The sequence below is a fragment of the Amblyraja radiata genome, chromosome 11 (assembly GCF_010909765.2).
Source record: "Amblyraja radiata isolate CabotCenter1 chromosome 11, sAmbRad1.1.pri, whole genome shotgun sequence".
In the NCBI taxonomy this organism is placed as follows: domain Eukaryota; kingdom Metazoa; phylum Chordata; class Chondrichthyes; order Rajiformes; family Rajidae; genus Amblyraja; species Amblyraja radiata.
The window spans coordinates 11,499,859-11,516,208 of NC_045966.1; the positions used below are offsets into that span (position 1 = coordinate 11,499,859).

Here is a 16,350-nt window from a genome sequence, read left to right on the forward strand (position 1 = left end):
TCAGCGAAAAAGTGGAGGAATGAGTTGCAGAGATCCGGAGTAGAGGTAGGGAGAGTGTTTGCTCGAGGCTTGAGGAGGTTGCCCACTGCGGAGAAGAGGGTTCTGTGGTTTAGGCAGGGATCGGTGAATATGGAGGAGAGGTAGGCAGATTTTGCAGCAATGAGGGCATCTTTGTAGTCAGTGAGGTGGAGTTTGTAAGCTTCAAGGTGGACTGTGAGAGATGATTTCTTTGTGAGTCGTTCAAGTCGGCGACCAGTCTGTTTCAGTTTACGAAGTGCAGGTGCGTACCAGGGTGAAGATGTGTTGAAAGTTACGGTTCTTGTTTTGAGGGGGGCCATAGTGTTAAGGGAGGTGGACAAGGTGGAGTTGAGATGGTTTGTGAGATCATCAGGAGAGATGGGGGCTGAGTCCAGGGGGAGAGTGGTGGAGAGCAGGTCAGAGAGATGGAGGGGATCAATGGATTTTAGATTACGGAATGTGATTTCTCGGAGGAAGCGGGGGCGAGGTGTCGGAGAAGGGATGGTGAACCGTATGAGCTTATGATCGGAGACACGTGCCAAGACACGTGCTAGGTGCTTAAGTTAGATATAGAGAGCTTTGTTTCAAGCCTTTGAAAATAATTTTAAAATATTTCTAGATTTATTCCAGCGTTAGTATTTTTGGCAAAATACATAACTAGATAGAATGGAGACAAATATAACAAAGAGGGAAGTCTTTTAGGACCGAGATGAGAAAAACATTTTTTACACAGAGAGTGGTGAATCTGTGGAATTCTCTGCCACAGAAGGTAGTTGAGGCCAGTTCATTGGCTATATTTAAGAGGGAGTTAGATGTGGCCCTTGTGGCTAAAGGGATCAGGGGGTATGGAGAGAAGGCAGGTACAGGATGCTGAGTTGGATGATCAGCCATGATCATATTGAATAGCGGTGCAGGCTCGAAGGGCCGAATGGCCTACTCCTGCACCTAATTTCTATGTTTCTATGTTTCTAACATCACAGCTGACAAAAGGTATTCTATTTTGCAATAACAATTTAGAATAAAATGACCTACCTTTAGAAAGGAGATGACAATTTTCACTGTACCTCGGTACACGTGGCAATAAACTAAACTGAACTGACAATAAACTAGACTGAAAGGGAATTTCTTTAATCAGAGGGTGGGGAATCTGTGGAAATCATTGCCACAGGCTGCTGAAGGGGCCAAGTCATTGGGTATTTTTAAGGGGGAGATTGACAGATACTTGATTAGAAAGGGTGTCGAGGGTTATGGGGAGAAGGCAGGAGAATGGGGTTGAGAGGGAAAGATAGATCAGCCATGATTGAATGGCGGAGTAGACTCGATGGGCAGAATGGCCTAGTTCTGCTCCTATAACTTATGAACATTTTAGATTTTGAAGCGCATTATGACCTGGATTGCAGTTGGGGATCCTTGCAAGTTATCGTATTGCTGGGGCATGAATGCCAGGAGTAACTAGAGCTGATGCCTGATAAAACTTGGCCCCCAGCTCTGGCATAGAGATGGGTGTCCTTTTAATATGGAAGTTTGACAGGAAGAATGTTCTCAATGGAACTCAGTATACATGTTGGCACAAGGAACTACAGATGGTGGATTACAAAAAATGGCTCAAAGTGCTGGAGTAGTTTAGCGGGTCAGGCAGCATCTCTGGAGAACATGGATAGGTGACATTTCAAGTTGGGGCCGTTCTTCAGTTTGATGAGTCTGCAGAAGGGCCCTGACCCGAAACGTCACCAATCCATGTTCTCCAGAGATGCCGCCTGTCCCACTGAGTTACTCCAGCACTTTATTTATTTCTCATTTCAGTGTGCACGTCCGGCATTTCTTCCATCTGCTTTTGTGCCGTCTATTAATGCCTGGAAAAGTCTGAAAGCAATTATTGGAATTGGTACTGATTTTTTTATTCCCGCGTGTACCAAGATACAGTGAGCAACTTTGTTCAAAACGCACCATGCACGAGTACTTCAGGTAGCACAAAGGAGGAAAGAAACTGAGTGCAGAATATGGTGTTACACAGTAACTCTGAAGAAAGTAGCTCTTACACACTCCCTTCCCAGATTTCAAACATTTGCAATATTTTATTTTTTTAGGTTTATATTTATTTTTGTCACGTGTAACAAAATACAGTGAACAGGTTTGCGTGCTATCCAAACAGATAATATATACAGATCTGATCAGATCAGATATGGGGTGGTACTGTAGTGCAGTAGTAGATTTGCTGCCATACATAGAAACATAGAAATTAGATGCCATTAGTAGGCCATTCGGCCCTTCGAGCCTGCACCGCCATTCAATATGATCATGGCTGATCATCCAACTCAGTATCCTGTACCTGCCTTCTCTCCATACCCCCTGATCCCTTTAGCTACAAGGGCCACATCTAACTCCCTCTTAAATATAGCCAATGAACTGGCCTCAACTACCTTCTGTGGCAGAGAATTCCACAGATTCACCACTCTCTGTGTAAAAAATGATTTTCTCATCTCGGTCCTAAATGACTTCCCCCTTATCCTTAAACTGTGACCCCTTGTTCTGGACTTCCCCAACATCGGGAACAGTCTTCCTGCATCTAGCCTGTCCAACCCCTTAAGAATTTTGTAAGTTTCTATAAGATCCCCCCTCAATCTTCTAACTTCTAGCGAGTACAAGCCGAGTCTATCCAGTCTTTCTTCATATGAAAGTCCTGACATCCCAGGGATCAGTCTGGTGAACCTTCTCTGTACTCCCTCTATGGCAAGAATGTCTTACAGCGCCAGAGACCCGGGTTCGCTCCTGACTGCGGGTGCTGACAGTATGAAGTTTGCACATTCTCCCTGTGACCGTGTGGGTTTTCTCCGGGTGCTTCAGTTTCCTCCCACATCCCAAAGGTGTACAGGCTTGTGGGTTAATTGTCCATATTGTGCGGGATAGTGTTAGTGTATGGGGTGGTCGCTGGTTGGCACGGACTTGGTGGGCCGAAGGGCCTGTTTCTGCGCTGTATCTATCTAAAGTTTAAACTAAGTCTTTACCGTACACCCATTCAATCGTCAAACTCAACCACAATAGACAGAGCAAAGATGCAGGTGACTTTGGAGGTTAGTTTATTATTGTCACGTGTACAGAGGTACAGTGAAAAGCTTATGTTTGCGTGATATCCAGTCAACGAAAAGACTCAAAATAAATATAGTGAAGCCGTCCGCAGATAAAGGATAAAGGATTATTGCAAAGATATAACATTGAAGTCCACTAAAGTCTGATCAAAGACGATAGACACAAAATGCTGGAGCAACTCAGCGGGTCAGGCAGCATAGTTGAAGAAAAGGAATAGGTGACGTTTCGGGTCGATTAAAGATAGTCCAAAGGTCTCAAACGAGGTAGATGGGAGTTCAGGATTGCGCTATAGCTGATGAGTGGACCGTTCAGTTGCCTGATAACAGCTGGGAAGAAACTGTCTCTAAATCTGGAGTTGTGTGTTTTCAAACATCTATACCTCCTGTCCGATGAGAAAGGGGGGAAAGGGAGTGTCCGTGGTGAGACTGGTCTCCAGGCAGCGTGAAGTGTAAATGGAGTCAATAGTATAGCTTTTCAATTATTCCCCTTGCGGCTGTTGTATGTGGGAGTGTAAGCAGACTTTAAAAAAGTGGCCTGAGTGACTGTGACCTAATTGTTTCTTTACATCCTTCTGTTTTTCTCTCTCTCCCCATTACCCCCTGCCTCTGCCGCATTGTATCTGTTGTAAAACAGACAGCATGGCCTCCTGTCTACAACCAAACCTGGATTTGAAATCGATACCCCGACACTTTGGGATGTCCAATGTTAAAATTTCCCCCCTGGGATACCTGACTCTGTTAGAAAAAAACCCCCCACAAAGTCCTGGCAAAGCTGAACTAAAGTACACTGAATGCTGGAGTAACTCAGCGGGACAGGCAGCATCTCTGGAGAGCGGGACTGGGTGACGTTTCAGGTTGAGACCATTCTTGAGGCTGAGAGTCAGGGGAGAGAGAGGGAGACACAGAGATTCTGTACTGAACTAACCAAAATACATCTGGCTTGGACTGATTTCCACTTTGCAAATTTTTTTTTGATTATGGTTCTGTTTCTGTAAAATTGGGTTATTGTGTCTGATTAAAACGCCCAAATTGCTTCAATTATAGCCAGAAGATTCAATTATATGTGAAAGACTGCCTTGGCATTTTCGTTGCACGGCTGGCGTTTTGATCTTTCAAGAACTTGGGAACCAAATGTTGTCTCTCCGTGAATCGTAACATGATCCCTGAATGCGGCTCAGATGAGTAAGGATGCGTCACGACAGAAGGTATAATAAAAAAATCTTGCGGCTTATTAAATTTTCATGTAATCAAAGTTGAAGAAGTGCAGATTCTGGCCAAATTATGGAAGGTTTCGTTGCCGGAATCGTACAATTATTTTAATTGGGTCTCAAGGCAGATACTACGCAAAGTAATTGCACTTAATGACAGATCACATGACGAGATGTGAAAAATGTCAAACATCATTAAGTGTGAAACCTAAATACAGGACTGTATCCCAACCTATTTCCTTTTTATTGGCATCTCGGCTCAATGAAGTTAGTATGTTCGTACACTGCAAATATTTAGAGGATAATAAGACACCACTTAAATAATAGAGTTCTAATTTGCCTGATTAGTGTTGGAATTTGTCTAGAGCACACTGGTGGAAAAAAAAAAAACCCTTCTTGAGGCATATTAAACATGAATTAATTAAGATTGCCAGAAGAATTGATTTGTAAAATTAGCCTTTAAATTCCTCATGCTCATTTACTTGGTGGGAGTTTTTTGGGGGATAGATTTTGTTCCAGTGAATTCAAATATAAACAGAAATAAAGTAAAGGCAAATTTGTGGAGCCTGTATCATGCCTCGTCCAATTCCTCACTTCCTGGTGCTGATTTAAATTTAGTTTGGACTTCCAAAGTCAGCAGGGAGAGGAGGTGAAGGGGTGGCTGGAAGGGGTATGTTTACCCGAACTGCTTTTAGTTGCGTTTAGAGACACGGCATTGAAACCGGCCCTTCGGCCCACTATGTCCATGCCGACCATCGGTCGCCCGTTCACGCTAGTTCTATGTTATCCCACTTTCTCGCCCACACCAGGGGCAATTTTATAGCGGCCAATTAACCTACAAACCTGCACGTCTTTGCGATGTGGGAAGAAACCCACTAGGTCAGAGGGAGAACGTGCAAACTCCGCAAGGTCAGCACCTGAGGTCAGGATCGAACTCGGGTGTCTGGCGCTGTGAGGCAGCAGCTCTCCCAGCTGCACCCTTGCGCTGCTCTTAACTTAATTAAAAAAATTGGTATTTGGAGCATTTGTTGTAAAACAAAATCTAATGGTTTTAGATTTTGCGATTATAAAATTGATATTTGTAAAGATGGCCCTTTTCTAATTACAACGTAGGCAATGTTTTGGGTCGGGACCCGTCTTTAGGTGCAGGACAAAACCAGGCAATGTTAGGGGGGTTGATTAGCAGATGGGTGGTCAAAGATGTGGAGAGGATGTTTCCACTAGTGGGAGAGTCTAGGACTAGAGGTCCTAGCCTCAGAATTGAAGGACGTTCTTTTTGGAAGAAGATGAGGAGAAATTAATTTTGTCAGAGGGTGGTGAATCTGTGGAATTCTTTGCTACAGAGGGCTGTGAAGGCCAAGTCAGTGGGTATTTTTAAGGCAGAAATAGATAGATTCTTGATTAGTACGGGTGTCAGAGGTTATTAGGAGAAGGCAGGAGAATGGGGTTAGGAGGGAGACATAGATCAGCCATGATTGAATGGCGGAGTAGTGTTGATGGGCCAAATGGCCTAATTCTATTCCTATCCTTTATGACCTTATGGCCAGGGATGAAAAGGAGACAAAAGGCTGTGGGATAAGGAGAGAAGAGGCATGAACTGTGAGACTGGAGGATGGATGGGGTGTAGGTGGAAGATCAATTGTATTCTGATTTTCTTCACATCCTTTTTTTCCTTAGAAATTAATCTAGCAGATCCAATTAGGAGATATTAACATTTTACTTTAGACTTTAAAACCTTAGACTTTAGAGATATAGCGTGGAAATAGGACCTTCTGGCCACCAAGTCCATGTTGACCAGTGATCTCCCTGTACAATCCAACACACCAGGGACAATGTAACCGATGTCAATTAACCTACAAACCCGCACGTCTTTGGAGTGTGCGAGGAAACTGGATCACCTGGGGAAAACCCACGCTGTCACAGGGAGAAGGCACAAACTCTGTACAGACAGCACCCATGGTCAGGATCGAACCCGGGTCTCTGGCGCTGACAGGCAGCAACTCTACCGCTTCGCCACCATGTTGCACATAATAGTCTTATAGATTTCCAGCTCTCTGTTTCCACCCTTTCTTGAATATGGGTATTGCCTTAGCAAAATATAACAATTACTGTAGTAATGAAAGCAAAAATCTGCTATGCCTAAGTTTATGCTTTTATCAATAAGCGAATATGAACTAGTTTGAACAGCGAGAGTGGCAACAGGCAATGAGGCATGTTAACAGTCAGATGTGCCAGTTTTAGACTGGTGTACTTTGCTGAATCAGAACGGAGGTAAAGTTTTTGTCTTACCCCAAACCTGATACTTGAAGGTAACAGGATTTTGTGAAAGCATTTTAAAACTTTGATGCAGTGGAGCAGCATGTTTGCACTGGTCACGCGGATATTTCATTAGTTTATAAGCTCATAAATAAATAAAACAGAAATCATGCTAATTGGCTCAAAGTCCACACTCTCCAAAACCCACCCGTTCACCATTTCAGTTGATGGCTCACCCATACCCACCTCCTCCCATGTCAAAAGTCTCGACGTCATTCTGGACAGTACACTTTCCTTTGGCCCCCACATCAGCAATATCACACGCTCGGCATACTTTCATCTCCGCAACATCTCCAGACTCCGCCCCTCCCTCTCCAAAGACAATACAAAAGTCCTCATCCACGCTCTGGTCACATCCCGCATCGATTACTGCAACGCCCTCCTCACTTGCACCTCCAATAAACTTCTTCATCGCCTCCAATGCATTCAGAACTCTGCAGCCCGGATCATCACCCGCACCAGATCATCGGACCACATCACACCCATCCTCACTCAGCTCCACTGGCTCCCTGTGCACCACCGGATTAACTACAAGATTTTACTGCTGACCTTCAAAGCCCTACACCACCTTGCTCCCCAATACCTCTCTGACCTGCTGCTACCATACACTCCTTCCCGGTCACTTCGTTCCTCCTCAGCTGCAATTTTAACTGTCCCCACATTTAGACTCAGCACCATGGGTGCCAGAGCCTTCAGCTGCTCTGCCCAACGTCTCTGGAACACTCTCCCACCTCCCATCCATCACCTGGACACTATCGATCAATTCAAATCACAACTCAAAACACACCTGTTTAGATTAGCATACCCGACATAACTTCCACCATGTTCACCCTGATTTTAATGACTTAAAATGTTTTGTGCAATTTCTGTTTTTTTTTGTTTTGTTTTTGTTTTTAATCAACTTGATTTTAATATTGATAAATGTATTGTGATTTTATGTCCTGTAAGGTGTCCTTGGGTGTCCAGAAAGGCGCCAGCAAATAAAATGCATTATTATTATTATTATAAGTGATAGGAGCAGAATTAGGCCATTTGGTCCTTGAAGTCTACTCTGCCATTCAATCATGGGTGATCTATCGTTCCCTCTCAACCCCATTCTCCTGCCTTCGCCCCTGACACCCCTGACACCCCTGACATTTCTATTAGGGCCAGAGAACTGTCTGTACTATATTCTGTGGGAGTTGATTGCTGGTAAAGTGGGCAGGCGGGCCGGATATTCACTGCATTTTAAGTGACCGAGGTGCTTGTTCCAATTCGTTTAGTTGAGCTTAGTAGTTTAGTTTAGTAGCTTATTTTACCTTAGATTAGTACGGGTGTCAGAGGTTATGGGGAGGAGGCAGGAGAATGGGGTTAGGAGAGAGAGATAGATCAGCCATGATTGAATGGCAGAATAGACTTGATGGGCCGAATGGCCTAATTCTACTCCTATCACGTATGATCTTAGTTTAACTTATTGTCACGTGCACTGAGGTAGTGGGAAAAACTTTTTGTTGCGTGCTATCCAGTAGGCGGAAATGCCATCCATAATTACAATTGGGCCACCCACAGTGTACAGATACAGGATAAAGGGAATAGAAAAATAGAAAATAGGTGCAGGAGTAGGCCATTCTGCCCTTTGTGCCAGCACCGCCATTCAATAAGGTCATGGCTGATCATCCAAAATCAGTACCCCGTTCCTGCTTTTCCCCCATATTCCTTGATTCCGTTAGCCCTAAGATCCAAATCTAACTCCTAGTGGATTCCGGTAGCCCTAAGAGCCAAATCTAACTTTCTCTTGAAAACATCCAGTGAATTGGCCTCCACTGCCTTCTGTGGCAGAGAATAACACACAGTGCAAGATAAAGTCCGATTAAGAATAGTCCACGGGTCTCCAATGAGGTAGATGGGAGATCAGGACCTCTCTCTCATTCCCGGCATCAGAATGAACAGGTAAAGAGCCTGTCCCACTTGGGAGTCATTTGCAAGTCATTTACGCGACATGATTTACGTGTCATGATGCATGACGCGCGCGTTGTGACATGCCCGTGATGCGCGCATGGCGTGCATTACGCGTGCATGGCGCTTGGTGAGGCGTGGTGGCGGAGGCAATGACGCACGGTCGCGCGTGGCGCCCCAGGATTTTGGGATTCACAAAATCTTTGCGCGCCAGCTGCATGACACGCAAATGACGCCCAAGTGGGACAGGCCCTTACAAAGACTGATGACTAGATGGTGTGGGGGAGGGGATTAGGATTTAGCATGGGAGTTATAAAAAACATCTGACGCACAAGAAACATAACCTTGAAAACTCTGCGTTGAAAATCTTGCACTTAGAAATTCTTTAGAGCAGCCTTGGCCATGAGAAGTCACTGATTTTAACCACATGGATTAATTTTGGGAGAAAAACTCTTGTGTGCAATGAAGGGGAATATATGTGTTTTTAACAGACGTGTTTGATCAGTGAGAGATGATAGGAGAGTAAGTTATGAAGTGATATGATATTTAACTTTGGTTTAGTTTTAGTTTAGTTTGGTGAAACAGCATAGAAACAGTCCCTTCGGCCTCCGAGTCTGCGCTGACCATCGATTACCCATTCCATGTTATCCCATTTTCTCATCCACTCACGACACACCAGGGCCAATTAATAAAACAAAGCTGCACGTCTTTGGGATGTCAGAGGAAACCGGAGCACCCTGGAGGAAACCCATGCATTCAGAGGGAGAACGTGCTAACTCCCCATAGATAGCACCCAAAGTCAGGAGCGAACCCGGGTCCCTTCTAATATCCTAATGCCAGGCTCTGAATTATGTGATTAATATAGGAAGGTCAAGGGCTTGTATTTCTCATGGAAGTGAGCACAAATACCAAGATGATAATGTCTCAGGAAGACCTTAATTAAACGTGTGGTAATCCTGGAGTGGAAGAAGTGTATTCTAAAATTAAAAGTTGTGAAGTGCGTTTCAAGTAAATAGATTACTGTTAAAAGATCATATGAAGTAACTATTTCTGTCATGTTTAGTTTGGAGATGCAGCATAGAATCTGAGATACAGCGTATCTGCATCCATCCTTTCAGCTTGCAATATGTTGCCCAGAACATATGATATTTCAAATTAAAAATTGTTGTAATCTAGAGAATGGAGAGCAAAAGAAAATATTGTAGACCCTGAAAGAAAATGCAATGGCCTAGAAATTGCAAAGCCAATCATTGAATTGTCACTAACATTCGATAGCGCCACGATACCCAAAGAGTTACAACTCGTTATTGCTCAACTTTTGTCATTTGCGGGAACAGGCCCTTCTGCCCACCGAGTTATGCTGTAGGTGGGCAGCACAGTGTTGAAGCTGTAGAGTTGCTGCCTTACACCGCTAGGCACCAGGGTTCAATCCTGACTATGGGTTCTGTTTGTACGGAGTTTGTATGTTCTCCCCATGACCGCATGGGTTTTGGTGCTTTGGTTTCCTCCCACACGCCAAAGACGTGCAGGCTTCAGTTAAATGTGCAAACTGTCCCTAGTGTGTAGGATAGTGCTAGTGTATGGGGTGATCGCTGGTTGGTGCGGACTTGGTGGGCCGAAGGGCCAGTTTCTGCGCTGTAACTCTAAAAGAGTCCATGCTGACCAGTTAGAAACATAGAAACATAGAAAATAGGTGCAGGAGTAGGCCAATCGGCCCTTCGAGCCTGCACCGCCATTCAATATGATCATGGCTGATCATCCAACTCAGTATCCTGTACCTGCCTTCTCTCCATACCCCCTGATCCCTTTAGCCACAAGGGCCACATCTAACTCCCTCTTAAATATAGCCAATGAACTGGCCTCAACTACCTTCTGTGGCAGAGAATTCCAGGGATTCACCACTCTCTATGTGAAAAATGTTTTCCTCATCTCGGTCCTAAAAGATTTCCCCCTTATCCTTAAACTGTGACCCCTAGTTCTGGACTTCCCCAACATCGGGAACAATCTTCCTGCATCTAGCCTGTCCAACCCCTTAAGAATTTTGTAAGTTTCTATAAGATCCCCCCTCAATCTTCCAAATTCTAGCGAGTACAAACCGAGTCTATCCAGTCTTTCTTCATATGAAAGTCCTGACATCCCAGGAATCAGTCTGGTGAACCTTCTCTGTACTCCCTCTATGGCAAGAATGTATTTTCTCAGATTAGGAGACCAGATTAGGAGTTCACACTAGTTCTCTGTCATCCCACCTTCTCATCCATTCCCTATGATATTTAATTCTGATTGTTTTAGGTTTAGGGACACAGCATAGAAACAACCCACTTCAGCTGGCTGAGTCCACGCCGACCATAGATCACCCATTCACACGAGTTCTACATTATCCCACCACCTCATCTACTCCCGACATACCGGGCGCAATTCTAGAGGCCAATTAACCCACAAGTCCGCACGACTTTGGGATGTGGGAGGAAACCGGAGCACCCGGAGTCGACCAGCTGCGCCACTGTGCCACACAGAGGGTGATTTGGTACAAATGGAGACAATTAATGGGCTGGGTGAACTGTCCAATGGCTTGAAATTTGATCTAAATATTATAAAGAGAAACACTCTCTCGGGGAACAGAGAATAGTTTATAATGTAAAATGGAAATTAGTTCCATGAAACATTTGAAGGCTTCCTGAGGTATGCCTGCATATCAGTGCGTAATTGCTGGATGTTTCCTTACCCAGTAATTGCAGGGCAATCAGCAGCTCGAACAAGGGTCTGAAATATAGACAGAAAAGCCTCTATTAAACTGTAGTACTGATTTTAACGAAGGAACTCGTTGAAGACTATTTTTCCCTGTCAGTTCATTTCAAAGATTATTAGTCACATCAAGTGTAGCAAGGAACAGCAGATGCTGGTTTAATCCGAAGAGAGACTCAGAAAGCTGGAGTAATTCAGCGGGTTCGGACAGCATCTCTGCAGAAAAGGTATTGGTGACGTTGCTGGTCGAGACGCTGCTGCAGACTAAAACATCACCTATTTCTTTTCTCCAGAGATGCTGTTTGACCTGCTGAGTTACTCCAGCTTTTTGTGTCCATCTTAGTCATCATCGTCTATATGTCTCGTTTCCCTTTTCTCTAAGTATTCTGAAGAAGGGGTCTCGACCCGAAATGTCGCCATTCCTTCTCGCCGGAGATGCTGCCTGTCCCGCTGAGTTACACCAGCATTTTGTGCCCATCGTAGTCACATCAAAGTGGCTCCACAGTCACTTATTGGTGTGTTGCTAGCTACTTGTATCGCAACCAGCATTTATACAAAATATAAAGTAGGATTTTTAGTCTAGAGATAGTTTAGCTTAGAGATACAGCTGGAAACAGGCCCTTCGGCCCACCTCGTCCGTGCCGACCAGTGATCCCCATACACTAGCACTATCTTACACACATGGGACAATTTACAATCTTTACTGAAGCCAATTAACCTACAAACCTGTATGTCGTTGGTGTGTGTGAGGAAACCGGTGTACCTGGAGAAAACCCACGCGGTCACAGGGAGAACGTACAAACTCTGTACAGACAGCACACGAAGGCAGCAACCCTACCATAGGCCACTGTGCCGCCCCTTTTTAAATGATAAAATCTAATACATTAAAACTCGATGGTTCACACTAATTTTACGTTCTCATCAATTCTCCACACACCAGGATGAATTTTATGAGGCTAATTAACCTACAAACGTGCGTCTTTGTGATGTGGGCGGAAACTGGAAATAAGTGACTTCATTGTCACAGAAAATTTCCTTTTTTGCATATAGTTCCATAAAAATTTTACTATACATAGGCACAATCTTTCTTATGTACAAGAGTGTAGGAATAGTAGATTAAACTGAGGCTGTACACAAGAGTCTACATCTTATATTGGCTTGAGTGTTTATTTTAACTAATATATATAGGCTGGGAAGGCGGTTGAAGGCTGCAGCAGAAAAGAGTCTCCGGTTCCTAAACTAAACTAAACTAAACTAGACTGAGCTAAACAAAGCACGCTGAAACATTAAAGATGAATATGCACTAAACTTGACTCAACATTTGTTTTAAATGAGAGAAAATTGGTTTATTTTTTCATTTAAGAGGGTAAAGTCAGGCACAGATTTTAATTTTACTATTAAGGTTCATTAAATTGAGCTTTGCATTTAACCTTTGATAGTATATAGAATGGTGGTTTTTAATTTGAGGTTGTTAACTTTATGTCCAAACTGAATCTCGTTCCAGGCCTTTGGGTTCATGACGCGTGTGGCTTTACAAGCAGAGAAAATGAATCATCACCCAGAATGGTTCAATGTGTACCACAAGGTAACGTGAACGATAGTTTCACAGCAAGACGTTGTGTATTAATTCAGTCTGCAGCAGTCTGAAGAAGATTATTGACCCGAAACATCACCCATTCCTTCTCTCCAGAGATGCTGCCTGTCATAGAAAATAGGCGCAGGAGTAGGCCCTTTGAGCCAGCACCGCCATTCACTATATGAACATGGCTGATCATCCAAAATCAGTACCCAGTTCCTGCTTTCTCCCCATATCCCTTGCTTCCGTTAGCCCTGAGAGCTATATCTAACTCAAAAATGTGACTGCCTATCTAACTGTACCGCTGAGTTACTCCAGCATTTTGTGTCTATCTTTGGTTTAAAGCAGCATCTGCAGTTCCTTCCAACACATCACATGTGCCTCGCTCCTTTCAAAGCAGTGCCATATTAGCGATGTCAGCACCAGCACACCATGTTTCCTCAGCACACCACAGACTGGTAAACATTATCTCAAGAGAGTCCCAAATAGAACAATGAAATTCTTACTTGCAGCAGCACAACAGAATATGTAAACATGGTACACTGTAAACAATATGATAAGCAAGAGAAAAAAAGTTCAGTGTGTGTATATATACACATGCTCACATATACACATATATATATGTATGTATATATGTATGTATATATATGTATATGGTCTAGGAGTCTTCGGCCTCCTCCATTGTCAGAGTGAGACTAAATGGAAATCGGAGGAACAGCATCTCATATTTCATCTCATATTTCATCTCACATCTCATCTTATATTTTGCTTTGGCAGCTTACAACCAGCGGTATGAGTATTGATTTCTGTAACTTCAAGTAACCCTTGCATTCCCTCTCTCTCCATCCCTCCCCCACCCAAGTGGCAAATGTTGTGCCTCTTTTCAAGAAGGGCTGCAGGGAAAATGCTGGGAACTATAGGCCGGTGAGCTTAACATCTGTAGTTGGTAAATTGATGGAGAGTATTCTGAGGGATAGGATATGCAGGCATTTGGATGGGCAAGGGATGATTAGGGACAGTCAGGTGTTATAAGGTGCTACAAGCCCGAACCAGTGTATTCTCAGACATTGCCATCTTGGTTAATACCTTACAGCAGAGTTAGTTAGCCCTTACTCTCTCCTTTTGTTCCTTGTGACAGAGAGTGGTGAATCTCTGGAACTCCCTGCCACAGAGGGTAGTCGAGGCCAGTTCATTGGCTATATTTAAGAGGGAGTTAGATGTGGCCCTTGTGGCTAAGGGGATCAGAGGGTATGGAGAGAAGGCAGGTACGGGATACTGAGTTGGATGATCAGCCATGATCATATTGAATGGCGGTGCAGGCTCGAAGGGCCGAATGGCCTACTCCTGCACCTAATTTCTATGTTTCTATGTTTCTATGTTGTGTGCAGTTCCACAAAACAAGCATCAAAGAGGCTTGCTTAAGCATTAATAGCACTGTAACTAGCCACATTTTGTGTGTGTTTTAGTGCTGGTTCAGCTCATATAGACTATTGGACCAGAGCAAATGCTGTTGTTGTTGCACCACAAAATATTGTCACCGACACATCCCTCAAAATTTCCTCTTCCCCTCCCGTCGTCTCCAAATCATCCCTCAAAATGACCTCTTATGAACCTCACCAGCACTCATCCTGCAAGAGTTTGTCCCCTATCTCCAACTCCTCGAAACATTCCTCTTTCCCACCACCTTTTATCCTTCAACAATTCCTCTTCCCCTCCCTTCGTCTCCAACTCGTCCCCCAAAATGACTTCTTCCCCACTCCTTCCTCAAAACGTCCTCTTTCCCTCCCCACCACACCCTTCCCGCAAAACCTGAGATACGGGTCCACCACTGATTTTCCCGCACCTCTTATAATCCGGACAAAATTACAACAACGCACTTGAAGCCCCCTTTCCCGAAAGTCCCCCCCCCCCCCGAAAATGTGGCGCAACGAGGCGGCCTATCTCGACCTCATCGCGACTTCCGCGGCTGATCGGTGGGTCGTGTTTACCCCCTGCCCCCTGACCCCCTGGGGCTCTGGAACCCCAGCCCGGCTGGAGCCGGCAGATCCGTTTCCATAGCTGACTTCCGAGGTCAGCTTTGTGGGCCAGTATCTCCCCCCTCCCCACGGTGGCCTAGGCGGGACGTTCCGACTATGGCCGACCCGGCAAAACGGATAATCCGGCAAGGCTCTGGAACCAAGGGTGCCGGAAAATCGATGGTGGACCTGTACCAAAATTAATTTTGCCCCACTTTAGTTTCGTCTCAAGATCACTTCTTTGATTAAAGTGGAATGGTGACTCAATCATGCATTTAATATAAATGTACATATATTTCTCTCCCCCAGGTTCAGATCACTCTCCTGACCCATGACTGCGGTGGTCTCTCCAAAAAAGATATTAAGCTGGCAAAATTCATCGAACAAGCTGCTGCTTCTCCCAATTAGTTGTTTTGTGCCTTTTTTTCTTCCAGGGGGGAAACAGCGAGGGGGGTTTGCATAAAATATACCTTTAAAGGAATTTAAGCTCACGGTGAAATTGGGAAGAATAATGGAACGTGTAATCCCATTTTTAAATTCCTTCAAAAATGAAGGTCATGACTGCTGTGAATAGTAATGCAGTGAATAGTAAGTTGTTTGAAACTGTATTCTCAATGGTTCAGCGGTACCTGATTGCCATGTACCGAGATGCGGTGAAATTCTTGGTTTTTTGTACATTTCAATAAAATCCTACCACACATGTACACAATCATACTTAAGCTCAGGAGTGTAAGAATAGAAGATTACATTGAGGCAGTACACAAAGGGACAGTGGCGCAGCGGTAGAGTTGCTGCCTTACAATGCCAGAGTCCCTGGTTCGATCCCGACTACGGGTGCTGTCTGTACGGAGTTTTTACGTTCTCCCTGTGACCGTGTGGGTTTTCTCCGGGATCTCCGGTTTCCTCCCACACTCCAAAGATGTACAGGTTTGTAGGTTGATTGGCTTGGTATAATTGTAAATTGTCCCAAGTGTGTGTAGGATAGTGTTAATGTGCGGGGATCGCTGGTCGGCGCGGGCTCGGTGGGCCGAAGGGCCTATTTCCGCGCTGTGTCGCTAAAGTAAAGTAAACTAAACTAAAGAGTCGCCACATTTCCGGCGCCATCTTGTATCCTGAAGTTTCAATGTTTTTAAAAATATAGAGTCTTAAGTTGGCCTTACAGGCCCATTATAGAAAACATAGAAAATAGGTGCAGGAGTAGGCCATTCAGCCCTTCGAGTCTGCACCGCCATTCAATATGATCATGGCTGATCATCCAACTCAGTATCCTGTACCTGCCTTCTCTCCATACCCCCTGATCCCTTTAGCCACAAGGGCCACATCTAACTCCCTCTTAAATATAGCCAATGAACTGGCCTCAATAACTTCTGTGGCAGAGAATTCCAGAGATTCACCACTCTCTGTGTGAAAAATGTTTTTATCCTGGCAATGGCACTGGGCTGGAGTTGCTGATC

At 44.4% G+C, this 16,350-nt stretch overlaps 1 protein-coding gene across 1 annotated transcript in view; it reads left to right on the top strand.

Annotated features, from left to right (window-relative positions):
• Positions 1–15,505, top strand: part of pcbd2 (pterin-4 alpha-carbinolamine dehydratase 2) — a 46,497-nt gene extending 30,992 nt beyond the window's left edge. Inside the window, exons 3-4 of the mRNA XM_033029325.1 lie at positions 12,810–12,890; positions 15,206–15,505. Of these exons, the coding sequence (XP_032885216.1) occupies positions 12,810–12,890; positions 15,206–15,304 (180 nt within the window). The 3' untranslated portion in view covers positions 15,305–15,505. The remainder of the gene's footprint in view (positions 1–12,809; positions 12,891–15,205) is intronic.
• Positions 15,506–16,350: the final 845 nt, after the last annotated feature.